Source organism: Rhincodon typus, chromosome 13, assembly GCF_021869965.1.
Source record: "Rhincodon typus isolate 14 chromosome 13, sRhiTyp1.1, whole genome shotgun sequence".
NCBI lineage: Eukaryota > Metazoa > Chordata > Chondrichthyes > Orectolobiformes > Rhincodontidae > Rhincodon > Rhincodon typus.
Genome location: NC_063344.1, coordinates 45981992 through 45998770, shown reverse-complemented (window position 1 = coordinate 45998770; position 16779 = coordinate 45981992). Strand labels below are relative to the sequence as shown.

Below are 16779 nucleotides of genomic sequence, written 5' to 3'. Positions count from 1 at the left end.
TCCCCCGTGTCTTATAGGTACCAATGGGATGCCCCAACATCCATGGGGGAAAGACTGGCTGCCCCAGAAGCTGTCATCTCCTCCTTTGAGGAGGAGACCCCTGAGCCCTCCGAGGAAGCACTAGCAAGGCTGCCTCCTTCACTTTCCACCAGCTCACATACTGACACCTCAGTGGGAATGTTAGGCTACGAAAGTGTGGGAGCAATCTGGTGAGCACCACACTCTGACAGGTTCACAGCTGGCTGAGGAAGAAATACTCAAGGCTGCTAGCATTCTAAGGACTTCCAGAGACCAGGCACCTACTCAAGCCCCGAGAAGGAGAGGAACCTACAGTGTTGGCAATCAGGAACTTTGTCCATGTGCACAGGGAGGGGCAGGAGCAGCAAATGGGTATATAGAATACAATGGCCCTCATTGCTCAGAGACTGCTGGAGAGTAGCCAAGCATGTTCCTGCATCTGGGCAGCTGCCAAGGAGAGGTAGGTCCAGCATGTGCCTGCACTCCACCTCCCCAGCTACTCTTCCTCAGGACTGAAGGCATGATGGACGGGGAACTTAGTATGAACTATATGTCCCCCTACTGCACAAGGAGCCAGGCCAATTGCAGGAGGCATCCAACTTGAGGAGGAACCACACACCAGAAGCTCTTCAGCCTGTCGGGCTGTCTAGAGAGAAATTCTGCTAGAGTCGCCTGAACAAGCAGCTTCCATCTACCCTGACAGGGGAACCAGGGACAACACTGAGTGAAAGGCAGAGAAGGAAGGAAAACCTGTTGATGAGGACACTTTGGTGGCATGGGTAACATATGCTGTACAAAAAGTCTCAAGTTTGCCTAACATTTCATTGTTTTGGCACAGCATCTGTTTGAGTCTTTGTTTAGCCCCGAATGTAACTGTGCCAGCATGATGCTTAACACCATGTCCGTACAGGATGTACAGAGAGTGATGTATGTGTTAAGAACCTGCTGCACCATCTTGAAGCAAAATGAACAAGGTGCATACAGGGCAATTCGAACACCATTTCCCCTCATTTTAAAACATCCATATTGATTTACTGACCTCTGTGTCAAAAGGTACTGGTGTGAATGAGATCGTTAGTGACATCTGGGTCATGGAGGTGTGCAGCAACAGGGAGCCAATATATTATGATGGCCAGGGATTAGGGACCCAGCAGAGCTGTGTTCTGTACAGTGCAGCAGTCTGTGTGTGATGTGAGGGCTTTTTAAAATAGCCCTCACATAAGTTGATCCTGCAGCCCCTCATCACAGTTCCAGGCTGTTATCCTGCCTATTTGTGGTGTGGTCACTGCCATTTTCCTTCCTTTCCTTGCATCCTTTTGAATTCCAACAAGATAGAGGGCTAGGTACCTGTTCCTACAAACAACATGTCTTTGCAACCTTTCAGTTTTAGTGCAATGCAAGGTACTTCAGTCATAGTGTCATAGAGTTATAAGCACGGAAATACCCTTTGGTCCAACACATCCATGCTGACCAGATATCCTAAACTGCCCTTGTCACATTTGCCAGCATTTGGCCCATATCCATCTGATCCACTTGCTGCTTAGGAATCACACACACAGGTGATCCCTTCCTGTTAATGTACCCATCCAGATGCCTATTAAATGTTGTAATTGTACTCAGCAGCACCACCACCTCTGAAAGCTCTCTGAAAGCTCGTTCCATACACGCACCACCCTCTATGTGAAAAAGCTGACTGTCTGGTCCCTTTTTAAATCTCACCTTAAACCTATGCCCTCTGGCTTTGGATTCACCTACCACAGGAAAAAGACCTTGGCTATTCACCCTATCCATGCCCCTCATCATTTTATAAACCTCTACGTGTGATTCCTAAGCAGCAAGTGGATCAGAGAGGTGCTGTGGTGATGAGTTGACTTGTCAGATGCCAATATCTGTTGATGAAGTGTGCAGGTGGATCATGCCCGCAGATGTTCTTTGGTGCTGAGCAACATGGAGGCTGTTTGTAGCCAGGTACCTACTCTGAATTCAATGTTGAGAATTTTTGATTCTAGCTTGTTTGATGAATTTGGTAAGATAGGAAGCTGAATGTTAATGAGGTGAGTTGTGATGCCAATAATGTATTTAACAAGCTATAATCCTGCTTAGTTTTCAACTCTCCACTGCCTACCAAGAAACTCAGCTCACCATTCGGCAAATACATAAAAGATGCAGCACGTTGCTCCTGATGTTGAGACAAGCCTTGCTAGACATCTCACTATAGTCACAGGCGCTCAGTCCCCTGTAAAATTCAGCCCAATATTTCTTACGTACACATTTGACCAACTTAGATATACTGCAGTTTAAAGAAGGATTCCACTTTAATTAATGTGTCAAATTGATACATAGTAAAAATATATAAGAGCATAAGAAATAGCAGCATGAAGGGCCATATGGACCTTTTGAGCCTGCTGCTCCATGTAATGCAATTACAGTTGAGCCTTGCCATGAACTCCACTTGCCTAATCCCCATTTATTTGGTTTCAATCTTGAATATACTCATTGAGCAACTCTCTGAGCTAGAGAATTGCAATCAAAGACTCAGAACCAACTGAGTGAAAATGTGGTTCTCCAGCTTGAAAATATCTATCTTAATGCTAGGCTTGTTAGCCAAGGAATTTAACCTCTCAGCAGCTACAATGTTAATCTTCCTTGGAAAGTGTTTTTGTTATTGTCTTATTGGTATTGTTGAACTTAAGTCAACGTAACTAATTTATAAAGATAAACTAAACTTGCTAAAATTTAATACTTAACATATGGTTTAAAATAAGTCATTGTTGCTGTTCAGGGTCAAAAGGGGACCGTGGTCTAGATGGATTTGATGGACTGCCAGGATTTATCGGGAAACCAGGGGAAAAAGGTATGGAAAAGAGCATGTTTCTTATGTATTACAAAGTTTTTGTTGATCTACCAACTAGGTGGGTTTTATATAGTTAGTAATGTGCAGCATGAGAATGCAAATTATCAAATAATTGGCTATGTAACATTTTAATTTAAGACATTTCATTTACAATTGATGAAAGCATAGTTGGTCTGATAAACAGTTATTTAAAACTTATTCGTTATTGTATTTACATTTTGCCATGGACAAAATGACATCTTTATGAATAATATACCATCGTTAACTCCTAATCACAGGAGTGATTATTCAAGTCACAATTAAATAATTTTATAAATTAAATAAATCAATAATACAGGAGCAAAATTAACAACTTTATACATTAACTTGTTCATTGGGCATCTTTATTTATTTTTGTGGTTTCATTTTCTGTAATATCCCTGAAACTGTAACCTTAGCAAGTTGGTTTGTTTTATGTAACTAATCCAGTTGATGTTAAATGTCATTTTCAGTGAAACCCAGTCCTGTACACAGAGCTCTTTGCAATCATTCTTTTATCTGCGTCCTTATTTAACTCTGCTTCTCAACCTCAGCTGTTTTTGTGCTCTTGTTGCTGTCTACTAGTTTTCCAAGCTCACCTGACAGGCCCAAACAGTAGCTTAGTTGCTTTCCCAGGTCTGCAACATCAAATATACAGTAGATTTCTCACAATGGCTTATGCCTTATTTTTCTGCACTCAGACCAAAAGACTGTAAAACTTTGAAGCAGAATTCAGATTATCGAGTCTGCTCCACCACTCAATGAGATCGTGGCTAATCTGATAATCTTCAACTCCACTTTCTTGCCTTTTCCCCTTATCCTTTGATTCCCTTACCCATTTAAAAATCTGTACATTTTAGCTGTGAATATACTTAATGACTACAGCCCTCTGTGATAAAGAATTCCACAGATTTACTCTCCTCCTAGAGAAGAAACTCTTGCTTATCTCAGATAACACAGTGTGGAGCTAGAGGAACACGGTAGGCCAGGCAGCATCAGAGGAGCAGGAAAGCTGCTGTTTCGGGTCGGGACCCTTCTTCAGAAATGGGGAGGGGGAAGGGAGCTCTGAAATAAATAGACTTTGGAGGGGTGGTGGTTGGGTTGAGAAAGGTAGGTGGGATGGTGACAGCAGGTAGGTAGGGGTGGGGATTGGTCAGTGAGGTGGGAGGAGTGGATAGGTGGGAGACAAGACGGACAGGTCAAGGAGGCGGGGATGAGAGGGTGGGTTGGTGGTTCTACTCCCTGGATGACATGCCCATCCTGGGCTGCTTCCAGTGTCACAACGACGCCATCCGGGAACTGGAGGAGCAGCACCTCATATTCTGCCTGGGAAGCCTACAACACAATGGTCTCAATGTGGACGCCCACTTCCTGTAGACTGAGGGGGTGGCCATGGGAATCTGCATGGGCCCAAGCTATGCCTGCCTCTTTGTAGGATACGTGGAACAATCCCTCTTCCACAGCTACACTGGCCCCATCCCCCACCTCTTTCTCCGCTACGTTGATGACCGTATCGGCGTTGCCTCGTGCTCCCACGAGGAGCTCAAACAGTTCATCAACTTTACTAACACCTTCCACCCCAATTTCAAGTTCACCTGGACCATCTCTGATACCTCCCCTCTCCTTCCTGGACCTCTCTGCCTCCATTTCTGGTGACCACCTCGAAACTGATATCTATATCAAGCCCACCGACTCCCACAGCTACCTAGACCACACCTCTTCTCACCCACCTTCCTGCAAGAATGTGATCCCCTATTCCCAATTCCTCCGCCTCCACCGCATCTGCTCCCAAGAGGAGGTGTTCCACTCCCGAACATCCCAGATGTCCTCATATTTCAAGGACCGCAATTTTCCCCCCCGCCCCCTTTCAGTGGTCGAAAACGCCCTTGACTGCATCTCTAGTGTTTCCCACACCTTAGCTCTCACATTCCCTCCCTGCAACAAAAACAAAGACAGAATCCCCCTTGTCCTCACGTATCACCCCACCAACCTCCGGATTCAAGGTTTCATTCTCCACCGCTTCCGCCACCTGCAATCTGACCCCACTACGAAGGATATATTTCCCTCCCCATCCCTATCTGCCTTCTGGAGGGACTGCTCTCTCCGCAGCTCCCTCGTCCGCTCCACACTCCCCACCAGTCCCACCACCCCCAGCACTTTTCCCTGCAACCACAGGAAGTGCCACAGCTGCCCCTACATCTCCCCCCTCACCCCCATCCCAGGCCCCAAAAAAACCTTTCATATCAGACAGATGTTCACCTGCACATCCACTAATGTGGTCTATTGTATCCGCTGTTCCCGATGTGGCCTCCTCTACGTCGGTGAGACTGAGCGGAGGCTCGGAGACCGCTTTGTAGAGCACCTACGCTCTGTTCGCGACAAATGACAACACCTCCCAATTGCGAACCACTTCAACTCCCCCTCCCACTCCCTGGACAACATGTCCATCCTGGGCCTCCTCCAGTGTCACAACGACGCCATCCGGAAACTGGAGGAGCAGCACCTCATATTCCACCTTGGGAGCCTACAACCCACTGGTCTCAATGTGGACTTTACTAGCTTCAAAATCTCCTCATCCCCAGCCTCATCCCATGACCAACCCTCTCTCTCATCCCCGCCTCCTTGACCTGTCCGTCTTCTCTCCCACCTCTCTGCTCCTCCCACCTCACTGGCCAATCCCCACCACTACCTACCTGCTATCACCATCCCACCTACCTTCCCCAGCACAACCCCCTTCCCCTCCCCCATTTCTGAAGAAGGGTCCCGACCTGAAACGTCAACTTTCCTGCTCCTCTGATGCTGCCTGGCCTGCTGTGTTCATCCAGCTCCACACTGTTATGTCTGACTCCAGCATTGGCAGTTCTTACTATCTCTTGCTTATCTCAGTCTTAAATGGGTGACCCCTTACTCTGAGATTGTGGCCTCTGGTCCTAGAGTCCCACAAGGAGAAATAACCCCTCAGCATCTATCCTGTCAGGACCCTCAAGAATCTCAAAATTCAATGAGACAGCCTTCAATGCCAGCATATCTTTCTTTAGATAAAGGTCAAAAATTGTTCACACTATTCTTGGAGTGGTCTAACTAGTGCCTTGTATGGTTTTATTCCCTTTGAACTAAAGTCCACATTCCATATGACTTCCTGATTACATGTTGAAGTTGTATGCTAGGTTTTTCTGATTTAGGCACAAAAACCATCAAATCAGTCCCTCTATTATTCCTGCCAAATTGTATAACCTCACCTTATCCCATGTTTTACATCTTCTATTAAGTTTTTGATCACTCACTTAACATGTCTATATCTCTCTGACTCTTTGTATTCTCCTCACCACTTGCCTTCCCACCTCCTATTGTGTCATTAACCTTCTTTATAACCTCTCTGACACTGAAACAACTATTTTTTACCAGCCAATGTCTCCATTATCTTAATCTTGGACTTTCTTTGTCTCCACTTCTTGGTTGATTCTACTTTTGGAATATGATTTTTGATGCTTACTTGTGTACTTTACCTGAACTCACTTCTGGTGTTCTAATTATAGCTTCTGTACTCACTTTACTTGATATCTGTGTCTGTTCCTTTGAATATTTTTGAATGATCCATAATACACCAGTAGACTTTGCCTAGCTGCTTCTTTGATATGATTATTCTCTTCTTTAATTGAAATAGACACACCCCAGCTGTTTCTGCAGCCTTCATATTCTTGCTCAGAACTGCTGCAGCAAATTGATTAATCTGTAGCACTTGACATGTCACATCTTTATTTCCTTTATATGCCTTTATTGTTTTCTATATTTCTCGGTGTTTTGAATTATTACTTTGCCAGGCATTTGTCCAAGCTCCTTCTTTTAGCTTTATGCTGTGTCTCGCCTCATATATTTACTATAATTGCTTGACTGTACATGTAGACGTTTTGAACTTTACAGATACGCATTGATGTTATATTATACTAAGACCTATCTTGAATACAGTGTAATCTAGGTAATTTACTACTTCCATTGCACAACTCCCATTTCAATTGGAGAACTCTGGTAGAGGTGACAATGCCATTTGTAGCAGTTGAATTAAGGCAATAAGTCTACCCATCAAGTGCTTCCAAAAGTTGTGACTGAATTTTAACACCACAAAATTGCTGTGACCCTAGACAGCAGCAAAAGCGAAACAGTAGTACATTAAAATTCAGTACTTTATTAGTAACATTCACACATTAAAGATTAATAAGCAATGTTTTGTATACATATGAAAATCTCTTACACCATTTTTACAAAATAATTTTGCATTATTATGCCTAATGAGAGGATATGTAGGTAGGCATTTTGCAGCACAGTCTCTTAGAATCTAGCAGCATAGTTAATTAGTATGCATCTAATCTTGATGTGACATCAGGTTGATCAATATCGAGATTTGTTGTAAGTGTGCCAAATCCAGCTCCATTCAAATACCTTGTCAGTGAAAGGAACTATCACTTTCCATCAATGCAGTGTGACATCCGGAAAGTTGGTCTTCATAGTGAATTGGGACTTTGTCAGAGAAAATCGAGAAACATTTTTCTAAATGTTAATTGTAAAATTTCAAAAAGCACTTCAGCTTCACCTTTTGGGCAGATCAAAGTCTTTTGGGGTGATTTTGAAAAGCGCTTTGAACTCAGTTGAATTTTGTCACATCCAAGTTGGAGAGTGAGGATTCAAAATATGTCTCCACGTAGCTGAGATGGTTAGTCATAACATGAGTGGAACATTGTTCTATTTCATTGTCAGACAGAAACATGGAAAGTTGAGGGAAAAGAGTTATAGTTCAACTTCATATTACTCTTACAAAATGTAATTTTCTTAACAAATGCTGTGACTGGATCATCTAATTGAAGAATGTTTGTGTTCTCTCTTTGCCGGCAGTAAAATTATAGTAATTTGAATTGCAAGAGGCCTGCCCACAAAATTGTATTAAGTGGAGCTTCAAGATAATCAAGGAAGCACCTACATAACCCAATTTTACTGTGAACACATTCAATGTCAAACAAATTGAAAACACAGTGACACAAGGAATAAATGAAAATTGGCTTTAGTTTTCAATTTATTCAGACCTTACAATAGCCAGACCTTTAACAAAAAAATGGCAGCAAAAGCATTGGGAGTTAGCTGTGGACAAACTCAGTAAACTTTTTCTGCTTGGTGTGCTATCTTCAGGTGAGTACACAATGTCATCAATGCAAATTAAATAGACTTTTGCTTTTTTTTTTGCTGCAGTGCAATTCCAGACATTTCTCTGTTCTTTGCAGCTTCAGCTTGAGAAATAAGCAGGTGAGGGATTGAACATTCATAGGACACTTCAGTGTCATCAGGGTGATAACTTTCCTTTTCCTACTTTGGTCCATTTTGTCCGCTTTCCTGATTTATGCCTCAAAAAAGCTGGAAGTCATCCAGGGGGTTTTATTATCTTCAGAATATGTGGATAGCGTTTGTACTTGGGTGGGTAATGTGGGCAGACATTTGCAAAGCAATATGGCATCTTGGCCTTTCCCATCACAAGATGGCACAGCCTTTCAATGATATCCATGTTGGCACAGACCAAAGAAATACATTCTTCGCTTTGCCTTCTACCACTACACAGTTCATGTTTAAATATCAGGGAGACAAATGGTAAAAGAAGCTGAAATGCTCCAGTATCATCCATGTTGAAAATGTCTCTTGGTAAGAATATATTCCGGACACGAAGGGGACCATTTTGTAGCCGGACCATTTTGTAGCCATCATTGTAGGTTTACGCATAACTTTTCATTCTAGCATGGCCTAACGTTGCTCTGATTTATTGGTGCAATCAGATGACAAGAATGCATACGCTCAGCTGATCCTGAATCCAGAACTTTAGTTAGCTATAGATATCCTTCCCATTGGCAAAATAGGAAATTCAGTGGAATGACTGACAACTTCGTCTCAATGGAGTCTAGGGTTATCTAAATTTGACTCATCAGGATTTTGCCTTGCTTTTGACAACCAGAGGACCTTGGCGTGAAACAACAACACAAAAACAATCCAATTCACTGTCTTCACACAGGATTTTAAACAGACACACATGAAGTGGTGAAGGTGCAATGTAGTTCACAACTGATGTGACTACTACAATTGCACACCTAGCCCTATGTTCGGTTCTTTAGTTGCTAGTTGAACTCACTGCGTGATTCACAGGAAACAAACAGCAGGCAGAGAACGTGCTTCACTGAGGTATGCAGGTCTGACTGGAAGCCTGCCTAGAGTGCCATCAGTACAAAATGCGACGTGATTGTAGGGCATTTTCACGTGTCCATGTACCATTGTAACACACTGAATACTGCCTGGTCCAGGAATATTTGTGGTTAGGAACCAGAAGACAGACAGAATTTAGTCATGAATATTCACCCACATGCTGTGTACAAAATACAAAAGCCAATATGTGTTCATCACACAACTTGTGGCTCACATCAATTTGAGGAGCAAAAGCACATGTGCATTTTAGGTGCTTGATCAGCATGGATTCATGATCAGCTGAAATTGCCTATTCTTCACTTTATGTTTCTGCTTACGAGTGAACTATGTGCAAGTCCATTTGCTTCCACCTCTCCAAACTTTATTTTAACCACAGTGATTCTAGGATGTAATATCAAAGGGCAGGAAGTTATGGAGTTATGAATAGCCTATCCGTACCCCAAAAGCAATATCATCAGCCAGACAACTGACCAGTTGGAAGTCTGCCCCACAGTCAAAGCACTGATAGTTGGTAAAATTAGCTCTGAATGGTACTTCTGCCCCTCATTGTGGCTGTCTGTGCTGGGTGCTGCGGAATGCAGGCAGGAAGCCTCATGGATAGGAAGGTTGGTCCAGGATCTTAGGGGGGATTTTAGCAGTTTTGTGATAGTGGGGAATGTGGCTTTCATATTCTGGGTAGATAGGAAGGAAGAGGGTTGCTATCTTCTGGGAGGTTACTTCTGATTGCCAATAGGCAAACTGTAATGATTGTGCCACCCACTACTTTCCTGCCATTTTCAACACTCTTTGGTGGGGTGGGGGGGGAGGAAATTTCTCCCCACTCACACCCAACTGGCGATTTTAGTGTCTGCCCAACTTTTTTCATGGAGTGAGCTCAGAACTGGGTGGGCTGTAGGCGGGCTGGCCATGTAACCTATGTTGTATACGAGCCCAGTGAAAACAGTTGGCAAGGGGCATATAATACCCAGCTGATTGTTTGTAGAAGCCTCAAGGCATTTTTGACTGTGCAATTTGATAGCTCAGCTCAAAAGATGCTCTGAGGTATTTCAGAAATGGCTAGACCCTCTTAAACTGAACTTATTGCTGTAAAACCTCATTTCAGTTGGAAAAATGATTATCTTTCCCTGAGCATAGTTCTTCTGAATGGTCTCAAGTGTCGCTTAGGTATGTTTGGCTTTATGCTTTTGCTCAACAGCACTTGAGACAAATGTGGCCTTTCTTTGGATTCAGAGGAAATTAAACACTGATGGGGCCCATACTCAAGGCAAGCCTCATTGTATTTTTAAACAGATTTTTTTAACTCCACGTTGTTCCTTTTGCAGTGGTGTTAAAAGGTAGAGCTCTGAATTGAACTTTGCCCTTGATGTTACAGTATGTGATGGTAATTATTCTCTTGAGCTACAGATTAGAGAAGCATGAGACAAATCCGAAGTTCGAGAGCTTCCTGCACAGGGGGTTCTTCCTGATCCCAACCATCAATTCAAACTCTTCAATATTAGTATGATCTAGATTCCATACCCACTCGTCTTCAAATCAAGAATCCTATAAATTGACATGACTCTGCCTTTCCTCCCAGCAAACCATGGTTACGAAAAGAGTCAGCCACTGATAGTGGCAGAGTTGCAGGCTTGGAGTTCATTCCCTGTCCACCCATTGCAACAAACAATGGTCAGAAAGAAAATAGGGTGTTTGATAGGGCCTGGGAGCTGATCTCAGCCATGACCCCAACTGTTTGTCTTGGGACTCCACTCAAAGCCTGGCACTTCTTTAAAGGCAACACAATGTGGAACTGAAGGAACAGGTCAGACAGCATCGGTGGAGTAGGAAAGTCAACGTTTCCTTTTGTACTCCTCTGATGCTGCCTGACCTGCTGTATTTCTCCAGCTCCACACTGCATTGTCTTTGACTCTAGCATCTGCAGTTCTTGCTATCTCCACTTCTTTAAAGGTTCAGGCTAGTGTGGGGTAGAAAGAAGATTCGCGAATGACATGTAAGCTCTGATGGCTAGAGGGCAAATGGCACGTTGTACCTATATAGGCACATCGACAGTCACTCTGTCTGAGATGGGAGTTGCTGATTCGAAATGGAGAGTGCAAGCAGTGAGGTCTTAACAAGGAAGTACCTCTGAAAGCAAGGATCGATATTTAAAAATGCAATAGCTGTTTGGTTATGATTGTTGAGGGGCCAGTGGTGACGTTAGTGGAGGCATGGGTTTGAAGCGTAGCATCCCCTCCCTCACCTCGGCCTGCCATAGATTTCTCACCATCCTTGTGCCAGCATTGCCAACTGGCTAGCAGCAGCCTAATGATTTTGTAAGTATTTGTTTCACAATAGAGGAGTGAAAACACCACTTCTAGGTCTCCAAACAGCATTTACAACTTTAGATTTTAATCTTAAATAAAATAGTTTGAAGTTATGTAAGACAGGTGTATTTATTAATAGTTCATGTGAATTTAAAAGTGTATTTCAAAGATATATGTTTAATAATGACCTGCGAAGGAGTGACCTATTTTCTTTCGCGTTGACATTTAAATAAACAACTACAATTGGTTTAGCTTCACTCATTTGTACAGGTTACTGTAGGAGATGAAAGAAATCACCTAAACTTATCTACTGAAATAAACAGATGAAATGAGATGAAGGAAGTTACTGCCCTCATGAAAGTAGGTGCAGAAAAATGCTTAAACCCAGATTTTCTGATGATCATTCAGTTTTTATTCCAGCATAAATGGGAGGTGTGCAGGTGGGGTCTTGCTGAATCTCCATTGTAGCAATTCCTTGAAAGTCTGCTTGGAAGATTGGAGATTCCACTGGAGGAAATTTCTGAAATTATCCATTTAAATCGGCAAATTTCGAGGGTTAAATACTTACTGAGGAAAAGTTAGGCCATTGAATACATAGTCTAACTCCTGAACCCATACTCCCTCGCAATAGCCCAACTACATCTCCCCCAGAGCACTTAAACCCACCAGACCCTGATGGAAACATCTCTGGGTCCTGACATCCCACACAGCTCTGGAATCACTGTCTTCTGCTTTGAACCTGACAACACCTCTTTTCCCTCACTATTGACCCACTCCCCTCTTCTACTCTGAACCTGATACCTCCCTTCTCTCACTCTGGCCCCACTTTCTTTGCTCAGGACCTGGCACCACCTTCCTGTCCACTGCCATCAGACCTGACCCACCATTTATCCCCTGGGACCCAAAACCCCTTAGCCACCTGGGACCTAACCCTTTTTCACTTGCTCTGGATGAAGATCCATCTCCCCCTACTGTGGAACTGCTCTCCAATTCTTCCTTTCCCAACCCAACTTCCCTTATCCCACTCTGGACCTGCTCCTTTCTCCTTTGCTGCTTGAAACTAGCCAAGAATCTCAACATATCCAGAACAAAACAGCTTACATGATTAGTAGTCCATCCATTATCTTCAGCATTCTGCTCTTCCATTGCGACTATACTGTGGTACAGAACCTTCCAGTTTTCTGGTGTATTACGACAACTTGCCAAGTCTTCCAACAGCACCCCTCAACCCCATGACCTCTCGCCATCTAGAATGGAGGTGAACAAATGTTTTGTCCAGATGGCCACATTTGGGTCTTGAAAATGTATGGAACAAATGACCATAAATGCCCAAGAAACAAATCTTGATAATGACTATTTATTTTGGCATAACTATCACAATAAATGTTTTATTTATCTAACTTGGCAATGCATTTTATGGATCAATTGTATCATTTCATACCCTCCCGGATATTGTGAACATTGCAATTGGTCATACTGTTTCCAATAACAGCAGAGTTTGGTGGCACTTATTTTCTCACTAGACCCCTGTGCCTGATCTCAGTCCAAAATGGTCTATTTTTATTTCTAATGCCCACAGATTGCATGCTGTTTTACCATGATCTGCAATACATAGTTGCAAGGACTATCTAGGGTAAAATGTAAAGAAAAGAGGAAGGAAAATGTGGAGAGATCAAAAGGAAATCATCACATCTTTTCGCGAATACAATGATTAGTATCCTGTCTCTGTTTTTCTTTCCTGGAGGTGAAATTTGGTCACATCACTGAATGCTTTAAAAGAGGTGCCAATAAGTGCATCCATAAATCTATCCCACAATTGTTAGGGAGCGGCATCCTAAATTTAAAATTTTTCAAAGCACAAAACCCAAACCTAAAAGTGCACAGTCTTCACTTTCAGTAGTATTCACGTTTGTCTCTTCTAAGGATCTAACCATTAGCTGCGACTCTGGCAGGAACAGAAGGTTTCTTTTCAACTCTAATTTTCAGAAGTGCTTCAATAAACTAATCATTGAGATTACCTGAAAACTTTTAAACTGAGATTGCTTGAGGAGACCTTTAGCTATACGTACCATGAAACTTGATGCAAATAACAGGAGTTATGTTTTGTTCAGTCAATCTTCTTCACCAGTACAAATGTCAGTTGTGCTTTTGTTGAGTCTACAAATCTGCCATCTTCTGGTTTGTTTGCTAAGTACCTTAAATCTCAGCACTATACTCACCAATCCTTCTGTCACCAGGAAGTTTCTCCAGTTTTATCTAATCAATACCTTTTTCATAATTTTAAAACTTTTCACTATATCTACTCTGAACTTCCTCTGTTTTACACGGCAAAACTCGTTTTTTCTGTTCTCCCTACCTAAGTGAAGTTTAATGCAAAATTATAATGTAAAAAGTTGACAGGATATACACAGTTACAAAAAAATAGAACTTTTTTATTAGGTTGTGAACATATAAATGTTTTGGTGGCTGAAAGCACTCTTCAGGGTGTTGCTGAGATAATAAAAACATGAAGGTTCCAGGTTCAAAACTGATGATTACCAGCACTCATGTCACAATTCCTCAGCAAGAATTAGCTTTTACAGTCAGGAACTTTAAAAAAAAAAGGGACTGTCAAACTATGTTAATTGAACTGACTTTTCATGAAGTCTATTAAAATGTAAGTGTAAAATAAGTTGAAGTTTAAAATTACAGTGTATATACTTAGAAAACTAAAAAGCAAATCAAAACTGTAGCGATCCAATAAGTAATTCTGAATGGAGGCTTAACTTATGATAGTTTCACTGCTCCTCATGTGATAGCTGCTTTTACATGGCAGCTGTATTTCCTCCCTAAGAGAAGCCAATTTCTGACCTCCAATCATTGACCAAAGCCAATTTATCTGGATGTACTTTACATTGGTCTTGGAATATTTCCTTTCAAAATCTTCAAGATCTACATGTTATCTTTCTTATAACTCCTGATGGTCCGTTGCTGTGGTGCCAGGAACAGTAGTCATGTGCACTTAGCTGTCATTGCATCCACTATGTTCATTCCCTTGTGCAGCTTTGGGTCAGATAAGAAACTTGTAGGCTGTGGTTTGCCCAGATTTGATCTAGAAGGGTAAGGGCAACAGATGCATAACGTTTCCCTCTAAACAACACAGAATCCTGATTTGAAAATGTGTCACTGGAAATGGCAACCATGGAGGCTCCTACCACTGTGGGTGTTCCTGCACCACTGAGGCTGTTCAAGTTCAAGTGGGTGGCTCACCACCACCTCCTCGAGGATAATTAAGGGGGAGATATAAATAAATAGTTGACTGCCTTTGATGTCACATGTATCAGCAAGTGGAACAAAATGAAAAGTCAGAAATGTACTTATCTTCTGTTGTGTTTTGTTTTCAGGTGAGCAAGGAGCAAAAGGTGATAAAGGGAACATTGGTTTTCCAGGATTTAAAGGAGATAAAGGTGATAAGGGAGGTCCCTGTGAAAATGGTACCAAAGGAGAAAAAGGAGAGCAGGGAGATGTTGGCAAAATGGGGTTAACTGGAGAAAAAGGTGAGAAAGGTGAGAGAGGAGATATAGGAGAAAAAGGAGAATGCGGGGACATTGGTGAGAAGGGTGATCGTGGAGATTCAGGGGCAGAAGGTGATAAAGGAGAAAAAGGTGAACCAGGGAATGATGGTATTAATGGAAGTGATGGATTGAGTGGGGAAAAGGGAAATGAAGGACAAAAAGGAGATAAGGGGGACCAAGGACCAATGGGACCCAAAGGAGCAACAGGGCCAAAAGGAAAAGATGGTCGCAAAGGTGCCCGTGGTCGAAAAGGCATTCGCGGATTAAGGGGCTTGCCAGGAAACAAAGGTCAGGATGTAAAGATCATGCCATCTGCATTTAGTGTGGGATTATTGCCAAGTAAGTCCTTCCCTTCAGTTGGTACCCCAATAAAATTTGAAAAGATGTTCTATAATGAGCAAAATGTCTACAATCCAGAAACTGGAAAATTTCGCTGCAGCATTGGAGGTGTTTATGTGTTTTCTTACCATTTGACTGTGAGAAGTAGACCTATAAGAATTAGTCTGGTAAAAAATGGAACTCGTACCTTGAAGAGTAGAGATGCAATTTTTGGTCAGGATATAGATCAGGCATCTGGCATGGTTATTCTTAAATTAAAACCCAATGATGAAATCTGGTTGATGATAACTCGAGACTGGAATGGCATTTTTGCGAGCAATGATGATGATAGTACATTTACAGGGTTTCTTTTGTATCCAGAGTAAGCTTCAGATTATATTAAATAATTCTGTTACCTTGCAACAATCTGCATCCCCTTTTGAATGTACTTTTAGTTTAAGATTCGGTCCTTGCTCAGATAATAAATGAGACAGCCTGTATGTGAAATGATCACAAAATGAACTGAATTTTGTTGATTTTTGTTTAAAGTAACATGACATTGTACTGACTGTTATGTTAGTTAATTAAATCAATAAACTCTGACAATATGGCATTTCTTGTCTTCCTATTTCAATTTCATATTCATTTTTGAAAAGGGTAACAGAATATCTCACAAGGCTTAACTAGGTCTTTAATTTTGATCTTAACCCATAAGGGGTGTGAAAAGGATGTTGAATTTACAATGATGATATATGTAACCATCTAAGCAGATTTCATGGGGAAGTGTTCTGTTCACAAGATAGTGTTCAGAATGATACAAGCTTTGTTTCACAATGCACTTTATTCAAACTGGCTTCTAACAAATTCAATTTCAATTTGAAATAGTATGATCCAATATCTACCACTAACCATATTAAAGCCTTTTAGTTATTGAAATCTTTATTGTTTGTGTGTTTCTCACTGACAAGGCTCTAGGGATAACTTGCAACCTACAACAAAGCATAAAACTGCAATTGAGCAACCACCCGATATACAACATAGCATAAAATCTATGAAGGTGAAATTTACATAGAACAAGCTCTGAAGGTCATTTTATATTTTTATGAAACAGTGAATCAGCAATTCATATGAGGGGGAACAATAGATGCCTGAGCTAGGAAGTGCAACTGTTCCTGATGGAAAATGTACACCAATAAATGCAGTGTCACACAGTGATAGCCTCAAGTACACGGTATTATTTATGGCCTGGATGTGAGCTTACAAGCTCTTAACTGTTACCCATTAAAGAGAAGTGGGTTCCACTCTAAATATGTCCAGTTGGTCCCTGGTAATAGTGGAACACCTATACTAATGCCTGCTACCCTGTCAGTTGCTATGATTCACTCCTTTTACAGTTATCCAAGATGCCACAATTATTTCAAATGAAGCAAGAGACTGACCACTGTGAAACCAAAGCTATCTACTGCAGCAATAAATGTTT

At 41.9% G+C, this 16779-nt stretch overlaps 1 protein-coding gene across 1 annotated transcript in view; it reads left to right on the top strand.

Moving 5' to 3' along the window:
• Positions 1 to 15685, top strand: part of otol1b (otolin 1b) — a 38763-nt gene extending 23078 nt beyond the window's left edge. The window contains exons 8-9 of the mRNA XM_020531919.2: positions 2801 to 2872; positions 14811 to 15685. Coding sequence (XP_020387508.2) covers positions 2801 to 2872; positions 14811 to 15685 — 947 coding nt within the window. The remainder of the gene's footprint in view (positions 1 to 2800; positions 2873 to 14810) is intronic.
• The last annotated feature ends 1094 nt before the right edge of the window (positions 15686 to 16779 follow it).